At 37.0% G+C, this 17,497-nt stretch overlaps 1 protein-coding gene across 1 annotated transcript in view; it reads left to right on the top strand.

Annotated features, from left to right (window-relative positions):
- Positions 1-17,497, top strand: part of LOC125465730 (protein unc-13 homolog A-like) — a 390,692-nt gene that overhangs the window by 172,552 nt on the left and 200,643 nt on the right. The window contains exons 11-14 of the mRNA XM_059638582.1: positions 4,117-4,476; positions 5,850-5,943; positions 8,164-8,219; positions 14,609-14,696. Of these exons, the coding sequence (XP_059494565.1) occupies positions 4,117-4,476; positions 5,850-5,943; positions 8,164-8,219; positions 14,609-14,696 (598 nt within the window). The remainder of the gene's footprint in view (positions 1-4,116; positions 4,477-5,849; positions 5,944-8,163; positions 8,220-14,608; positions 14,697-17,497) is intronic.

Genomic DNA, 17,497 nt, shown 5'->3' with positions numbered 1-17,497 from the left:
GGGAGGAAGGAAGGACAGATTAGGGAAGTGGGGATGAGCTGGGCTAGTTTTGGGATGCAGTCAGGGGAATGGAGATTTTGAAGCTTGTAAAGTCCACATTGATACCATTGGGCTGCAGGGTTCCCAAATGAAATATGAGGTGCTGTTCCTGCAACCGGATGGTATCGTTGTGGCACTGGAAGAGACCTAGGATGGACATGTGGCCCAATGTGTCGGGGTCAGGTGGGGGGGAGTTGAAATTGTTCGCAACTGGGAGGTGCAGTCGTTTGTTGTGAACCGAGCGTAGGTGTTTCACAAAGTGGTCTTCAAGCCTCCATTTAGTTTTCCTGATGTAGAGGAGGCCACATCAGCAACAGAGGATGCAGTATACCACATTAGCAGATGTGCAGGTGAACATCTGCTTGATGTGGAAGGTCTTCTGGGGGCCTGAGATGGAGCTGAGGGGGGAGGTATATGGGTAGGTGTAGCATTTCCTGCAGTTGCAGGGAAAAGTGCCAGGGGTGGTGGGGAATGTGGAGTGCACGAGGGAGCCATGGTGAGATACCATGTCCATCGTGGGCCTCCTGCAGTGCAATAACGATGCCACCTGAAGGTTGCAGGAACAGCAACTCGTATTTCGCTTGGGAACCCTGCAGACCAATTGTATCAATGTGGATTTCACAAGCTTCAAAATCTCCATTCCCCCGACTGCAACCCAAAATCAGCCCAGCTCGTCCCTGGCTCCCTAACCTGTCCCTCCTTCCTCCCACCTATCCACTCCTCCCACCTCAAGCCCCAACCCCACCACCTACCTACCAGCCTTATCCTGCCTCCTTGACCTGTCCGTCCTCCCTGGTCTGACCTATCCCCAACCTAACTCCCCACCTACACTCATCTTAACTGGCTTCATCCCTGCCCCTTTGACCTGTTTGTCTCCTCTCCATCTAACTTCTCCTTTATCCATCTTCCATTCGCCTCCCCCTCTCTCTATTTATTTCAGAATCCCCTTCCCCTCCCCCATTTCTGAAGAAGGGTCCAAACCTGAAATGTCAGCTTTCTTGATCCTCTGATGCTGTTATCTCATGACTAGCAGTGTTTAAAAATATCCGATATACAAGTGACAAAACCATAATAAATTAAGATTATAATCATACAGAACTTGAGTACAGCTGAGAAAAAACACGTCGAAACTATTCATCCTTTCTGATGAGTGTGTGATGTAATGTGAGAGATATATTGCATGTATTACAGCCTGAGTGAGCTTGTTCTTGGAAGTTAATAGAAATGTGCTTACATTGGGAGAGTTTGTAAGAAGTGAACATCGTAAACAGTTGTGCATTGGACTTCAGGTAGAAGATTTTGAAATAGAGCTGTTGATGTTTCTTGGGGGAGCAAACAGTCATAGCCTTTTCAGTATTGCAGAGGTCTTAATTAAAGCCTGATATATAATACAGTTGCCATAAAGAAGGACTTCAGAGTAGAACTGTTCAGAAATAGATGACTTCAGTGTAGAGTTGAGTTTTAGCATTCCAGACCAGAAATGTTTGATTGAAACATTGAAGAGATTATTTGAAGTTTAGAAATTCAAAGCTCAGTTGATGAAGGCTCAATGAACAGGCTATCAGATTCTGAAGACAGAAAATTGAAGTACTGTTAAATTGAGTCTTCTGAATATGATAGAGAAGGGAATTTTCACTCCTGAGTATTGTAAATGAGTGCTGTTGGTATTAATGCAATTGTATTTTACCATGTGTTTTAAATCTTTAAATTTTAAATAGTTAGGTTTATTCCATTTTGATATTCACTTTTTTTTGTAAAAATAATTGTTAAAACCAAATCTCAGCATTGTGTGCTTGATTTTCAGTGAAAGATCACTTTGTTAAAGTAAAAAAGATGGTCTAACAATTCAGATTTCAATCTGAGATCTGACTTGTCTAGTAGTAACATCGATTGAGATCATAATGCAAAATGAAATGCTTTGACAAAATGTCTTTAGTTTAGTTTAGGATTAAATAGTTAGGTTTTCTGTAAGAGCACAATGGTTCCTCAACACTTGTCCAGAAGGTCCTCTTTTGGTTCCCAATCTTCCATAATGTGAGCCTAATACTGATTAGTGGTACGTCTATCCATCGGAAATGTAATCTGAAAAATTAAACTCGAAGATCAGTTTGTTTATTTTAATTAGAAATGGTTTCAAAAAGTATAAGTATCTTGTACTTTATAGTTGTGTTATATTTTTGGCCCTTTTTCCTTGTGCAGGCCCATAATTTATCAGATTAGTTGAAGTCAGTTTCATAACATATATGTTTGTATGATTTAGACATAGGCCCTCTTCTTTCTGTATCATAACCTGTACAGTACTCTATCCTTTAAATACTTGGTTTACTTTTGTGTACATTCTGTTGTTTGAAATCTAGTCAAATTTACCTTTTTATCTTACTTCAAGCAGACTTCAGACTCATTATCTCAAATTAATTAGGAATATTTAAAAGCTTTATCTGATGCATCCAATCTCTCCAAGTAGTTACTAGACTGTCCATCCAGCTCTTCAGTCCATTCACTGGCATCTGCTTTATAAAATGGTTTAACATAAAAGATACTTTGAAGTTCTTCTGAACAATTTTTATACAGGTTTTAAAACTCACATTTTGCAGCCTGAACCTAATGCTAATCTTTCACCTAGTTTAGTAGACAATTAGCTTAAGGCTTCCCAATGGCTGTCATTTGAACTGTTTTGCAAATTGCTAGGCACTGATAATGCAAAAAATAAAGCCCCTTTGAATTTATGATTAACACAGAATACTGTGTACCTGAGTTAAATGTATTATGGAAGGTCTCACAACCATAAGCCTATAGGGATAAATAAGACAAATTTTCTTTAATTGCTCATCTTCTAGTCAGATATTATCGTACTGAATTCATGGATTAAATTCGGTTAAATAAATATGCAATAAATCAAGTATTTTCTAATGCCACAACAGGTTAGGCTTTTTAAACTATAATGTTGTAGCAGGATAAATGCAACACAACTTTTCTGTTGTTAATTTCTAGCATTAATTTAGAAGAGTTTTTTTGTTATTTGTATTATTATAGTTTACATGTTCGTGATGTTCACTGTTATATTAAGTGAAACATTTAGTGTAATATTTAAATTATTTTATTAAAATGTGACTTCACTTGCTGTAACAATGGAAAAATTCTTATTGAACACATTGCAATAAATTTACTCACTTTCTTAGAGCTTGAAATAAAATTTATAAGACTCTATTTCATTATCAAGGTAGAGGTATGAAAGGTGTTTTAATAAATATGCAATTGCACAGATTTTTAATCTAGATTGCCTGTGCGCTGTATACAAGATTGATAGGACTCCAGTATTAAAAACATGTCTTCTTTAGTTTGGCTTTAGTTTTGTTGTGAATCCTCAGACATATAGTGAATTTCAGTGGTTGTAATACATGTGGTGAGAGGAGGAGGAAGTTATCCTCTTCCACCATCTTCACTAGAGTCAGTAAAATATAAGAGCTGTTAGTTTCACAAAACATCAGGTGGATACATTCTAGAGTTTTCATGGTACTAAAGGATTTGGTAATCTAGCTGATGTGCTTTGTTTCCCGTATCCTAATGTTCCCAGTATTACTTAGTGGTGTTAAACCTGTGAACACTTGCTTGTTGTGGTTTATCAACATTAGGCAGTTGCACTACAGTCTGATGAAGGGTCTAGGCCCGAAACGTCAGCTTTTGTGCTCCTGAGATGCTGCTTGGCCTGCTGTGTTCATCCAGCCTCACATTTTATTATCTTGGAATCTCCAGCATCTGCAGTTCCCATTATCTCTGCACTACAGTCAGTGTCAGTTTTTGCAGTGTTATCAAATTGTCCAAGTGTACATGTCTGCCCTTCAGTTCAAGTATCCAATAATGATTGCATTCAACCAAGAGCAGAGGAGAACTACTTGTCTTTTGAATGTACGTTTTGTTTTATATGCCTGATCTGTTCCAAATATACTTTAATCTTGTTGTTTTGATCTGTACAGAGCAAATACTGAATTAGAATTTATTTTAAAAATGCAGTCTGCTGTCGTACCAAATTATTTTTCCATTTAAAATTAACAATTTAAATATCTTCATTTTTTGCAGTCCAACAGGTAGCAGCAGGTATGCTTCATCGGCAGAATTGAGCCAGGGCAGCTCCCAGCTCAGTGAGGATTTTGATCCAGATAATGAAAGCCTGCAATGCTCAGACATTGATGATGAACGCGACGGGGATTCTTATCACTCCTGCCACAGCTCAGTGAGCTGTCAGAAAGAATCCTTGGACTGGGACAAAGAAGATAATGAACCACTGGAGATTTACAGTGAACCTGATGAGTTCCAGAAGGAGGAGGAGGAAATTTATGAGGAGAAACCTAAAGAGCAGGAAGAAGTCACTGTTCCAGTTGAAATCCCCCCCGAAACAGAGATAGCTTCAGAGCAGGTTGAAGAAAAACCACTAGAAATGTAAGAATTCTAGGAGGTTTTAAGTATTGTATATTTTAAAAATAGTTAACTTTTGGAGAATGACGTCCCAAAATGACACCCAAATAAAATCTCATGAGAACAACATTTTTCTAAGCCAGCTGTGTATTGAGACTAAAATGTAAACTGCCTCTGACATTTTGAAAGAGCCTGCTATAAATCAGAGTCTTTTCCTCTATCCCCATAATCATACCCTTGCTCCTTTTCAAGTATTCATCAAATTCATTTTGTAAATTACTATTGAATATTCTTGCATCATGTTTTCAAGTAGAGCATCCTAGCAGGATTCAAAGTAAATTTGAAGTCAAGTAGGACTGACATTTAAGAAACAAATATGGAATTGTTTTTCCTGCAACTTCATTCCTTCTTCTGTATTCTCAAATTATAATCCTTAATATTGAGTTTCTCTACAGTCTTTCTCTCTGATATTTTTCTCACCTCTTTGAACCATCCATTTTAACATGCATTTTCTTCAGTTTGATGGCTCTTTCTTGAAAGGTACACTCAACATGAAAATGCAGTCTGAATTTTATTGGGGTTGTAGACATGCTATTGAATGTTATTGGATTGAAGCAAAATAAAGGATTTCTAACCAAAGGAATTAGGGTACAGAAAATTAACCAGCTTTCCTGAGCATTTTTGGAAAGGGTCGGAAGACCAGGGGCACAATTATCCCATCAATGCAGATGGTGAGGAAGGTGGTAAGAAGGGTGAATAATTGAATTGATACTGAAGAGAGAGTTGCCTTCTAACTACCTTGCCAGTTAAGTGCTGGATGAGATGAATCATGGGCAATCATCTCAACTTTCCACCAATTAACGCCCTTAAGTGGCTGTTTAAGGGTATCATATCCTCACTGGCCCAATTGCCTGCCTTCCTACCAGATGAGAAGAGTGGCTAGTTTCCCAACTAGGGGAAACCAGTGAATCTTTCTTACCGAGTTGGGATTGAGGGTTAGAAAGAGTGTTGGGTCTCTTTTTGTCTCAGTCAAGGCAGGAACAGTGATCAATTAGCAAACACCCCCGTCCTTTCCTGTAATACCCTGACTGCCATCTCACTGCAGCCTGCACCTCGCAAGCCCCAAAATAAGAGCACTTCTCAATATTATGTAAGTGAGTTATTGGTGCTCATTGAGTAACTTGCTTGCTAAAGTCCGTACACTACATTAAGGAAAAAAGAAAATTAGAAAGGACAGAAAAAGATTGTTGAGCAAAGTATCTAGACATGCCTCCAACAGTAAATAATATAATTTCACAATATGTTTGTCTTGCTTAGTAGTATTAAATTTATGAGAAATTTTATTCTGTGAAAGAGTTATTTTAGTTGGTTTTGCCATACCATTATAACTTTTTTAGTTACAGAAATGAGGAGGAAGAACATTCTAATATATCAAGGGCCAAAGCCAATTGGATCCGAGCTTTTAACAAAGTTCGAATGCAGATTCAAGAAGTAAGTCTGCTTTCCTTTTCATTGTGAGTGAGACAAACCCTACTTTTCTTTCTCAACATTTGAAAAATTGCTTTACGGAAAACAATAACAGCAGACTATCAGAAATATGTTTTACTTACTGATGGGATATAAATGGCTTGTAGGATGAAGTATTTAAAAATATATACATCTAACCAGAACAAATCTGTTGCTTAACTTAAAAAGGATAACAAAAGATGGGAAAACAAATTGATTACTTGTAGCAAAATTAAATGGAGTTGTTGTGGTAGCTTATTTTACAAAATATTCTAAGGAGCCTTGAGGTACAGGTCAATGATTGTCTATTGAGCCAACGTTGGGAGATGCCACCCGAGAAAAGATTCCAAGGCAGCGCTGGAACTCACTGAGGATTATTAGATATTTGTACATTATAAATCATGTAGACAGAACATTACTCAAATTCTGAAGTGATCTGTTTTACACAAACAGCTTGTTTCTTTCACATTCCAAAGACAAGATCCTTGTTACCACTGGTCTCACCACAACCTATCTTCGCAGGTGCTATCCTATCTGCTCTCCAAAGCCTGTGCTTTGTTTCCATCCTTGACTAAACCCCATTCGTTGTCTGTCTTGGTTTGGTACAGGATCATCCTAACATTTCGTTTCCAAATAAGGCTTCAGCGTTAATGCTGGTTCAGCCATGTTGCATTTTCACTGAAACTCTATCTGCTGCATCAGCACCTGAGTGTGATTATACAATTTAGCTTGTATTTTAACCTGACTACTACTTTGGCTTAAGTAAGTGAAAATAAATCTTAAATAACTTGTATGATTATTGCTTATGAAGTTAACTAAAGCTTCTCTACCTCATTCTAATTCCAACTAGAACTTAATATGGATTTACAGGTTAACTTGTCATACCCAAATTTCCCCTAACAATTTATTTATCTACAACTGCTTTTGTTTGTTTAGTGAGTAGTGGTCCAGAAAATTTTTTCAACTTTATTGTTATGCTAACAGCTAGAGTTAAGTGAGGACCTGTTCTTTCCACTCCACCTATTCTACCAAATGTTGATAATTCATAACGTGGAGTTTTCTTTCTGAGCAGTATGACTTTGGAGAAAAAAGCAGAACCCAAATGCTTTTTGATGGGGGTGTGGGAGGAACATTCACTGAGTTATTTTGAATGCCTCTTAGTGCCAATTTTAGAAAGGCATTCTTAGGCTGGGAATTTGTTTCCATACCATTATCATTTTGGATATACTTTTTGAAAATTAGAGGAAATGCAGAGGTTCAGACTCTCTCCAATACACTGGAAATGGGCTGGAAGAGTTCAGCAATTTGCATATTGTGAAGATTTTTTTTCATGTATTATGCACTTTTTGGCTCTAATTCCCAACCTGGAAGTCAACCTGATTGACTAGCCAGTCAATATCTTGGTTTTCAAAATTAAGAAATTGGAATTAGAGTAACATGCAATCAGTTTTATTCAATTTTACTGCTAGCTACTGCTAGTGCTTGATTATTTTTTGATTCAGAAAAATCATCATTGTATATACTGAATTATTGCAGCTTACTGAGTTGCCAGTTTCATTCATGCAATCCATACAAAGTTAATAGACACTGAGCAAGGGTCCCTTCCTCACCCCATTTGTGCCCAATACAAGATGGTCAATAAGTAGAATTGACTGAGAGAGTAATCTATCTGCAGCCAACCGACATTGCTAAAGGAATCTTAATTAAGGCCTAATCAAAATTTGAATGTGGAGTTCAGAAACATTTATAAATATTGTCTGTCTTTTTTTTAAATGAATGGGATAGTGTCTCCATGTCATGATGGAAAGGGAAGGTTATGCTAAGATAATGACTTTGGCTGGAGTTTGTTGATTTACCAAACAGCTTCTTCTCATGATGGATATTTATTCCCATGTGTAAAATTAAGCTCTATATTCTAGGTGTGATACGAAGTTAAAATGACTTGCTGTTGAACGCTTCTAAATAAGTGTTTTTTTTTAAATTCTCACATTGTTATGTGATTTCTTTTTCGTTTTGCTTTTACCATACAGGTAGCAAAACTCTATTAAAAGTATTTCAGACAGTATTTATCAAAGTACATTGGGAAATATAATTATTAGGAGTAAAGATAGTGTTAAAATCAGTTCTACCATAAATGTTGAACTTTCTTACTGAAGAGTATGAAATATGTTGCATTTTTGCAAGTAAACTTTGTTTTTATCACAGGCACAACTTGGGGAAGGGGTTGGTGATCTTCCCAAGCCTCTTTGGTTTAAAGGAGGGTAAGTAAAACTTCATCTGTTAGTGTGTCGCAGAAACTCCACAATAAGTAGTTTAAATTCATTAATATTAAAATACTTTCTAATTTGAATTTCTGTATCATGAAATGTACTTTAGTGGTGGCCATTTTTGTAAATCATGTGTGCAGGTCTAATCCAGAGAGAGAATGTTGGGTTAGTTCTTAGGATGCAGACGTCTAAAGTGTCTTTCAGCTTTATAATATAATGTTCCACTTTAGAGTGTGCCACAAATGCTTATTTGTTGATGCTACTTATGAGAATCACAAAACTGACAATGTGATACACAACCTTCAAGTTACACAGACTTTTAAAAATATTTTTTGTCGCTTTTGGTAAGCAATTTTAAATTTGTAGGCTTTAGTAGATTTTCAATTTGTCACCCCTTAAAATGGAGGTAGTAGATCAGGCACCCATGACAGAATCTATCCAAATTTATTTTCCATTGACTTCAGTGAGAGTGAATATTAGACAGTTTTTATGCTGGAGGTTAGTATGCAAAGACAGTTTATATCTGGGAAGCAAGTTAAAGTTCTTTCCAAGTTTTATTTTGATACGGGTGACTTTTGTTTTTGGAGATATTGCTATTGCAGAACTCGAGAAAATCTGAATAAAAGGAAAGAACTTATCATCACATTGAGAATGGCTTAATTTCCTTCAAGGTGGGAATCATTGAGTGAGTGCAGAGCAGTTTTAAAATTTATGTACTCATGTAACCTAACAAGAGTGTTTTTGCAGTGCGTAAGATTTCTTTATTCATTCATGAGTTGAGGGAAAAGCATTTATTGCCCAGAGGCAATAGGCAATAGATTCATGGTTATCATTAGACTCTTAATTCGAGATATTTATTGAATTCAAATTCCACTATCTGCCATGGTGCAATTTGATCCCAGACTATTATCTGGGTCTCTGGATTGACAGTCCAGCGATAATATCAGTAGGCCATCACCTCCCCGGTGATGATAACTGGCCTACTTGGAGTTGCGAGAGCATTTAAATACGTAGTCCATATTTTAATCCTTTTGAAGTACGAGAATTCACCAATTTCTTCCTTGAGTTAAATGTGTCGGTCAGACTCTCAATATCTATTTGATTAATTTAATAATATGGTTCAACAGTACTGACCAGCCGACATAACAGCATAATTTTGTCATTTTCCCATTTCACAAGAAGTTAATGAGCTGCCTATTCACCAGGTCACAGTGCAGCAAGGAATTTAAATGCACGGGCAATGATTAGTTCAAACACTTACAAAAATTACCCTGTTTTCAGAATTATTTGTAACTACTCTTTAATGGCAAATTAGAAACCTTTTAGGAAATATCAGCTTGGGGAAAGGGAGCCATAGTGTGGATCTGCACAAGTGTAATAGTGGATCAAGCCTCAATAAGCGTTGAAGAATGCAAAGTTGGCCACCAAGGTATTATAAAAATGGGTCTGATGTGTTATGCCCTTACAGAACAAAGGTGTTTTTTCCCCTTGACTCCACTGTGACAGCAACTTGTCATTTTCACAGCAAAATGATATTGGTTTGTGGAGCAGCACAATGCTGGCCTGGCAATTTATAAAACAAATGATATTGACCTAAATGAACATGCCAACTGTGGAAAATTTGCCCTGTTATGAAATTGGGAGCATCAAATGGACCACAGTCATGTCAACCTCTTCCGATTTGAATGATCACTTACCATGTACAGATTACACTTCCACATGATGTAAGAATAAGTCATCTTAATGTATTTTGTCTACTATATATGAAAAGCCATATACTGCTAGGATTTGAGCCGGCCCTGGAGCATTGCATTTCAGTATATTTACTTCAGATTCAACCCATGTGTTATCCTACCAGGACTTAGAATTATTAAAGGGTTAGAAGGGAGTACTGGATATTATACAACACGGTAGTGAGAAGATTTAAAATGAGAAAGTGATAGAAGGACATAAGTTACTAAGCAGTACATGGAAAAAGGAGGATGCATTTTCCTGACTCTGTTCAGCAACAGTAAAGATGGAGCTTGCTACTGACCTTGAAAACATTTTCCTCAAAGATCAATTGATCACTGGAGGTGCAATTCACTTTTCTCGGTATTAGTTTGTTCTGCAACCAGCTGTGGGAGATCTCCAGCAAAACAATGTCACCAGGTACAGCTGCTAATGACGTTGAAAAGTCTCAGATATCAAACAAGGAAGTGTCATAATAGGATTATTAGTGCCATTTCTGCCACCTCCAGCAGGATGCCACAACGAGACACATATTCCCTACTCCCTCATTAGCCTTCCAGAAGGACTATTTCCTCAAGGACACTCCTCCTTCATTCTCAACACCCTTCCCCTGCAACCATTTACTTCCTCCCTCCTCAGTAAACAAAGGCTGAAACCCACCTTCCAAGTGTAGCAGTGCTTTCCCGGCACCTGACTTAGTATAGTCTGCTGCATTCACTGCTCACAATATGGTCTTCTCTACACTGGGCAATGAAGCGTAGACTGGGTGACTGCTTTACAGAACGTCCATGTTCTGTCCTCAAAAAAGACCCTGAGCGTACAGTTGCCTGCCAGTTCAACACACCATCTTGTTCCCTGGCCAGTATTTCTGTCTCAGGCTTGCTTCAGTATTCCAGTATAGCTCAGCGCAGGTTGGAAGAACAGCACCTGATTTTCTACTTGGATCTACAGCCTTCTGGACTTAATATCAAGTTCAACAATTTTAGGGCTTGAGGCACTTTCTCCCATATCCTTACCCCAAACACCACACACTAGGCCCTGTTGTCACATGGTCTGCGATTATACACTACCCATTGTTAGCTATTAATAGTCCCCATTAATAGCCATTCATTCTCTTAGGCTGACCATTATCCACTCTCTTTTCTGACCAACTGTCATCTCTATCTTTGGGGTCTATCTCCACCTATCATTTACTTGCACACTCTGTCTTCAGGGAAAAAAAAGACTTTCCTACCATCTATTCTGAAGAAGGGTCATTAGACTCAATACATTAACTCAGATTTTCTCCACAGATACTGCTATACCTGCTAAGATTTTCCAGCATCTACAGCCTTTTGGTTTGTCAGAAATTTACATGTTGGATTTTTCCTTAACTTTTCATAATTATACAGCAAATAAAATAAAGATTAGGACATATGCATTTCAGTAAGGTAGAAGCTGAAGTACCAGAATGGTAAAGGAGGTTTATTTTAAACATTTCAGAATCTTGAGCATAAATCAGAGATTTTTCTTCCACTTCTAAACACTTATGGCATGTGGGCATCACTGGCTGAGTCAGCCCTTATTACTCATCCTTAGTTATACTTGTGAAGGTGGTGGTGAGCTAATTTGATACAAAACAAGTAAAAATTTGCCATTTGTTGGTACGAAACTTAAGTGTTGCTTTAAAAAGACATGTTTTGTCAAAGCAGTCCATCTTATACTTGTCAATTTTCAAAAATACCAAATCAAAAGAGAAATGAGACTTTAGACTGTATGAAAGGAGAGTGTTAATTGGTTGGAAAGCAGGCTCTGATTGGCCATGGAGTTGCAATAGAGAATGTGCCAATTAATGAGGAATGACAGTTAACTCCTCGTCTTTGTTTAAATTTTAAACCAAGCAGGTTGACCTTGATTTGTGAAGGCATTGCCCCAAGAAATGAATCAGCAAGTGGCTGTCCTTTGTGTAGACAGTTGAAACAGTTGCTACACATGTTCTCTCTATGCACAGAACAAGGCTCTGTGTTTATTAGTATATGTAGCTTCCAGTATGTGGAAGTATGTCATTGTGCGAACCTGACTGGCAATCCTAAATTGCTTATCAGCATAATTCTTTCGTACTTTCAAGATTATCTGGCAGATGTAATGCAACTGCAGAGTCACAGCTAATATTAGACTGCAAATTTTGCAGTTGTGGCCTAGTTGGATAGGTGAGTACCTACAAATAGCCAAAGGGATATGCAATTTGGTATAATTTGGCAGTCTTTTGGAGGTATGGTCTACAAGCCTGGTGACACACAGGCCTTGCAATTCATATACCATATTTCATATTCCTTCGGGCAATGCCCTAACTAACCAGTGTCAATTTTTCTGGTTTAACACTTAAACAAAGCATATTAGCTAACCATCAATCATCATTAATTTGCACAATCTCCATATCAATGTCTCTGCCAATCAGCATCCACTTGCCAATCAATTAGCACTCTCTTGTAATATAATTTTTCCCCTTACATTGGTATTCTTGCAAATTCTCCTGAGGAATGCAAGATGAAAAGCTTCTGCAAATGTCTTTTTCAGCCATGTTCGTTTGAAGAATTAGCTTGTCAAGATTCTTTTATTCAGTAAAAACTATGACTTAGTATGTCACTTAGTGATGCCACATTCAACAGAATTTAATTTTTTTCAAGAGTCTTCACAGTGAAACTGATGGCATAAAATGTGAAGTTCATGTTTTCACTTGCAAAACAAAAAATTGATTAGTGCAGTGTGTGAAGGCGTATGGAATCAATGAGAGCGATTGTTGGGTATTTGCATTTAACTTTAGTCGTGGATGCCAGAAGTCAGTGTCAGATTTAGAAGAATAATGATAATGGATGCTTCCAGTTACCCTGTCTTTGTAATAGCAAAACCTGGCTTGTATTTGGCATTACTGCATTCAGGAAAATTCTGATTAAATAAATGTTAAGTATGATGATGTGACTTGACGGAATTCTTTTGTTGATGTGAAAGATGTACAAACAATTCTTTGATGTGAAGTTCACTTTTGATTTATGTCTTGATGTTTGGTTGATTTTATCCTTTGGCAAAGTGTGTAAGAACCTTGAAGTGGGCTTCTTGTCAAATTTGTTTGCAGGCACATGGGCAAATGCACCTGATTAGCCGTAGTAGCTTTTGACTTCTCAGAGTACTGAAAGCAAGAACACAGGTGACACAAACCCAGAATCCTCACATTGCTGAAGGAACTTGGGAGAGGACAGGGTGGGGTAGCACTTAAATCAGGAGTTACAAAGTTCTTTGATCAGGAATTCTCAACTTCTGATTCTTCATGATGGGGGAGGAGTAATAATTGAGAAGCCCATTATAATCACTGTTACATAAAAGTGGGCACTAATCCATGTTGGTAAGCACTCAAGAAAGGTTCTTCCAGGGTTTAAAGTTTACACATGTAGATATAATCTCATATAAATCTTACACATGGTAATTACCTCGTACAAGTTTTATATAAAAATATAAGCACTTCAAGCTACTACTGTGCTGCTTGCCTGGCTGCACTACCTAAATAAAGAGAATATGATCTGTGGCTGATGGGGATCTCATATGTGAACTATTTCATATGAGCTTCAGTAATGGAATTCTTTGAAGAAGTTCACTAAATTTATCTTGGTTATTCATCTTATTAGCAGGGATCATTTTAAAGCAATTTGATTTTTTCACAGACAGAGTTTGGATTGCAATATACTGGAAAAAGAAAAGCAACCCCTCCCCGTTTCTATGTTATAAAGCAGAAAAACACTGAAAATGAATTCAGGTTACGTATCAGCACCTGGATGGCAACTTTGGATTCAAACTAAAATTGACCAGTTTATCACACGATGTGAAGCTGGATGAACACAGCAGGCCAAGCAGCATCAGAGGAGCAGGAAAGTTTGACGTTTCTGAAGAAGGGTCTCAACCCAAAACGTCAAACTTTTCTTCTCCTCTGAGAATCTCAGATTCTCCAGCATCGACAGTTCCTATACACTCTGACCAGTTTATGTTTATTTTTTTAAAAAGTTATTATTTTATGTGACCCTCAAAGATTAATGTGGAAGTATGTTGCAAAATGAAAACAGCCATTAAAAATGTAACTTAACTGGTAAGTGCCATTTTAAAATGAAGGAGTTTCGAAATGGCCTTTTCCCTTCATGAAAATTAAGATTTGTGTATTATTTATAATATGCCTCTTCAATACCTATAAAAATTATTCAGCATGTCCTGGTATTTTCACTTGTTTATCTCAGTGATTACTTATGCACAATTAGTTGTATTATATTATACAGGATGACTGTTGTTGAAGACTGTATTGGTCAGGTCTCAAGGAGTTCATACCCCCTGCTGTATACTGGTACTTCACTTTATTATTGCTGTCTTTTCTAGGCCTGGCGGTGGTCTTTACAGCATTGACAGTATGCCAGATCTTCGAAAGAAAAAACCCAAAAATCTTGTTAGTGATTTGGTGAGACATCTCTTTTCTCCCACAGTGACCTTCCACTTTGCTCTGAGGCATCTGATGGTGATGGAGTTGTGCCTGTTGCCTTGCTTGCTAGTAATTCTCTGTTTATTTTACTTTTACTTTTGTGTTTGTTTACTTTTGTTTCTTTTTCTTTTGTCTTTTGTTTCACTTATAACTGTAGGGGAGCAGCGGTTAAATTTCTACGTAGCATTGACAGCATGCCTGACATTAAGCCTCGGCGTAAATCCCTCCCACTGGTCAGCGACCTGGTGAGAAAATCCTTGACTACTATATTCAAGGGATAGCACTACAACATCAACATGCAGCTAGTTTTGTGCATAGTATTTATGGGCTTCTGGGTTCTGCACTAGGCTGAAAGACTTTGGTTTCTAAAATTTTGGTCCAGTTTTAATTGATGAATGGTGTTTTGATTCCACAATTGCTTAATCTGGTCATGTACGTAAGATCTCCATTATAGGTGATAAAATATAGCTAAATTCATCAATGTAAAAAAAGAATATATAAATAGCTCGCTTGCAATTGCAAAGACGCTGAATTTGTTTGAATCCACCTTCAGATTGGTTGACGCAACATAGGCTTTGTTTTAAGAAGTTCACACATCTTGCTTCCAAGACAAAAATTTCAACCAGAAACTAAATAGGTTATTACTGTTTGACAAATATAAAACAGCAAATTAGAAACCAAAGTTCTCAAATATTACAGCTGCAACTTAGCTTCATTTTCTATTGTTTTCTGATTATGTTTTGTTTCAAAGATATTTTGCCTTCTTTTCTGTTTGCGCTGCTTCTATCAGACCTTTTTATTGCCTGTCTGTTCAGTCCTGCAGTTTGGCCCCGAAGCCCGTAATAGTCTTCTCTTTATGATGTTCATGTAAAAGGTTTAAATAAGTTCAATGCTTGCATCACCAGGCTTCTGAAGTTCTAAACCTTGATCAAATATCTAGTAATGTTGAAAGAATATTGCATTAAATCTCTGCCAACTGAAATTATTACAGGTCAGAGATACATTATTATTATTATTATTATTATTATTATTATTATTATTATTAGTCTGTTTTAATATTCCAAACAACTTTATAAAGTAATATGAAATATAGGACTTGTTGTTAATTTAGTGTTTAACGAATGCACGATCTCTTGAAACTGATCCAATAAACCTGAGTATTGGAAGCAGGGATGAGAGAGTAGGTGTTGATGCATTAAAGTTGTCTATTAAGCAACATTTGTGCAAAAACACAAAAATATGAAGGATTTAATCTTTTATAATTGCATATCTTCAATTTATGTCTTGTTACTGGGCTCCCCTCTGTTCAATGTCTTTCATTTGTCGCAACAAGTGTTTAATTTCTTTATACTCATCTCAAATTGATAATATAGTTTAGTACTTTTGCTGTAAGCAAGGGACAATAAACAGAGAAAGGGCAAAACTATTAACTGTCAAACCCAAGGAAAATACAATATAACATGACCTACTGCATCACACCCCCATCTATCTCTGCCCCTTAGATTTGCTGAACATGGAGGCAGATGAACTGAATTTGCAGAAGACAATCAGACATTATGTTCAACAACCCAACAGTTGGAGTGTGCTAACTGTATACCAGGGACATTTGCAGTAACAGTATTTGGGAAAGCTGTACCCAAACAAGAAAGCAGGTTACAGTACTGTCATCTTCCAGAATCGGGGATTAATATCCACTCAGTCTTATCAGTGAAAGTTAAAATGCAAATTGTATTAAAGTCAGAACAGCTTGATCAATCCAACACAATCAGGAGATACTACCAGGATCAGTCATTATACAATTAATTTCACTGCTGTATTTATGACACAGCTAGAAAGTTTTAGAATATTTTTGCACATATACTGTTCAATAATGTCATGCAGGTGAACCTGGATAGGCACAACAATCATTTTTGTGAAAGCAAAATCTATTGCCATTTTTGCAGTGCACCAAAACACCTGTCCTTTTGCCATTTGATAATGTAACCTGCTGATTATATGTGATGACATAAGACTATCATGATAATGGAAAGCTAACTGAGAAATCTATTCTGCTCAAGATTTCCTGCCATGGGCAGCCAAACAGCTGGTAGTTAAAAAAAGTATTATTTTCTTAAAAGAAATGAACATTGATGTGAAGCCAAGGGGAAGAGGAAGTGGTAGGAAATGAGAACATGCCACAAATCCTGCGGGCCAGTATCAGCTGAGATTTCTCCTCATGAAAGATGCTAAAAATGTGCTTATTGCTTGATGTTGTCTTGGACAAACCACTGATGGCTCAAATTGCTAAACACAGGCCAAAAAAAAATGTAATTGTTATTGAACGAAGTGGTGAACTCCTCCCCATTAGCTTTAGTTAATGTTATTTGGGCAATAATTTGCATTTTTTTGTGGGCATCACTGTGAATTTAAAATCATAAATGATGCAGAGCCCTTAACCATATTTATACTCTGCACAGCATGAGTCACCCATTTTTATTCTCCACTTCTGTCTCTTCATCCATGATCATTGAGTTGTCCTATGCATAGTCAGCTGTTCTCTATGGTTATTAAAATGTTGCACCATGTAGTTGTTTTGAATGATACAGCTTGCTGTTTTTAAGCATATCAGGTTGATCTTATGGGTCATTTTATCTTCCCATAAGAAATAAATTAAATGTTGTTAGCATTTCAGAATTTTTATGTTGCTGTAATCGTAATTGCTATATTTGCATGACAGTAGCACATTGACTTGTGTTAATGGATTATTACCGTCCATTAAATAGCCATTAGCAGTGCAAACATTTCATCACCAATGCACTGTATTCTGTAAATTGATTCCAAAGACCACCAATGATATAGCAGATACAGACAAATAGCGTAGCATGAACGGTGGAATGTAAACAAAGTCTTGGAGAAACTCAGTAGGTCTGCCAGCATCTGTGGACAGAGAAATAATTGAAGTTCAATGTGATTAGTTTTTTTTAGCGTTCTGGATTCAGTATTGAATTCAACAACTTAAGACCATGAACTCTCATTTTTTTTTTTCTCCCATCTCCCCACTCTGTCT

This window comes from Stegostoma tigrinum, chromosome 30 (assembly GCF_030684315.1).
Source record: "Stegostoma tigrinum isolate sSteTig4 chromosome 30, sSteTig4.hap1, whole genome shotgun sequence".
Lineage (NCBI taxonomy): Eukaryota > Metazoa > Chordata > Chondrichthyes > Orectolobiformes > Stegostomatidae > Stegostoma > Stegostoma tigrinum.
This window is presented reverse-complemented; position numbering and strand designations above follow the sequence as displayed.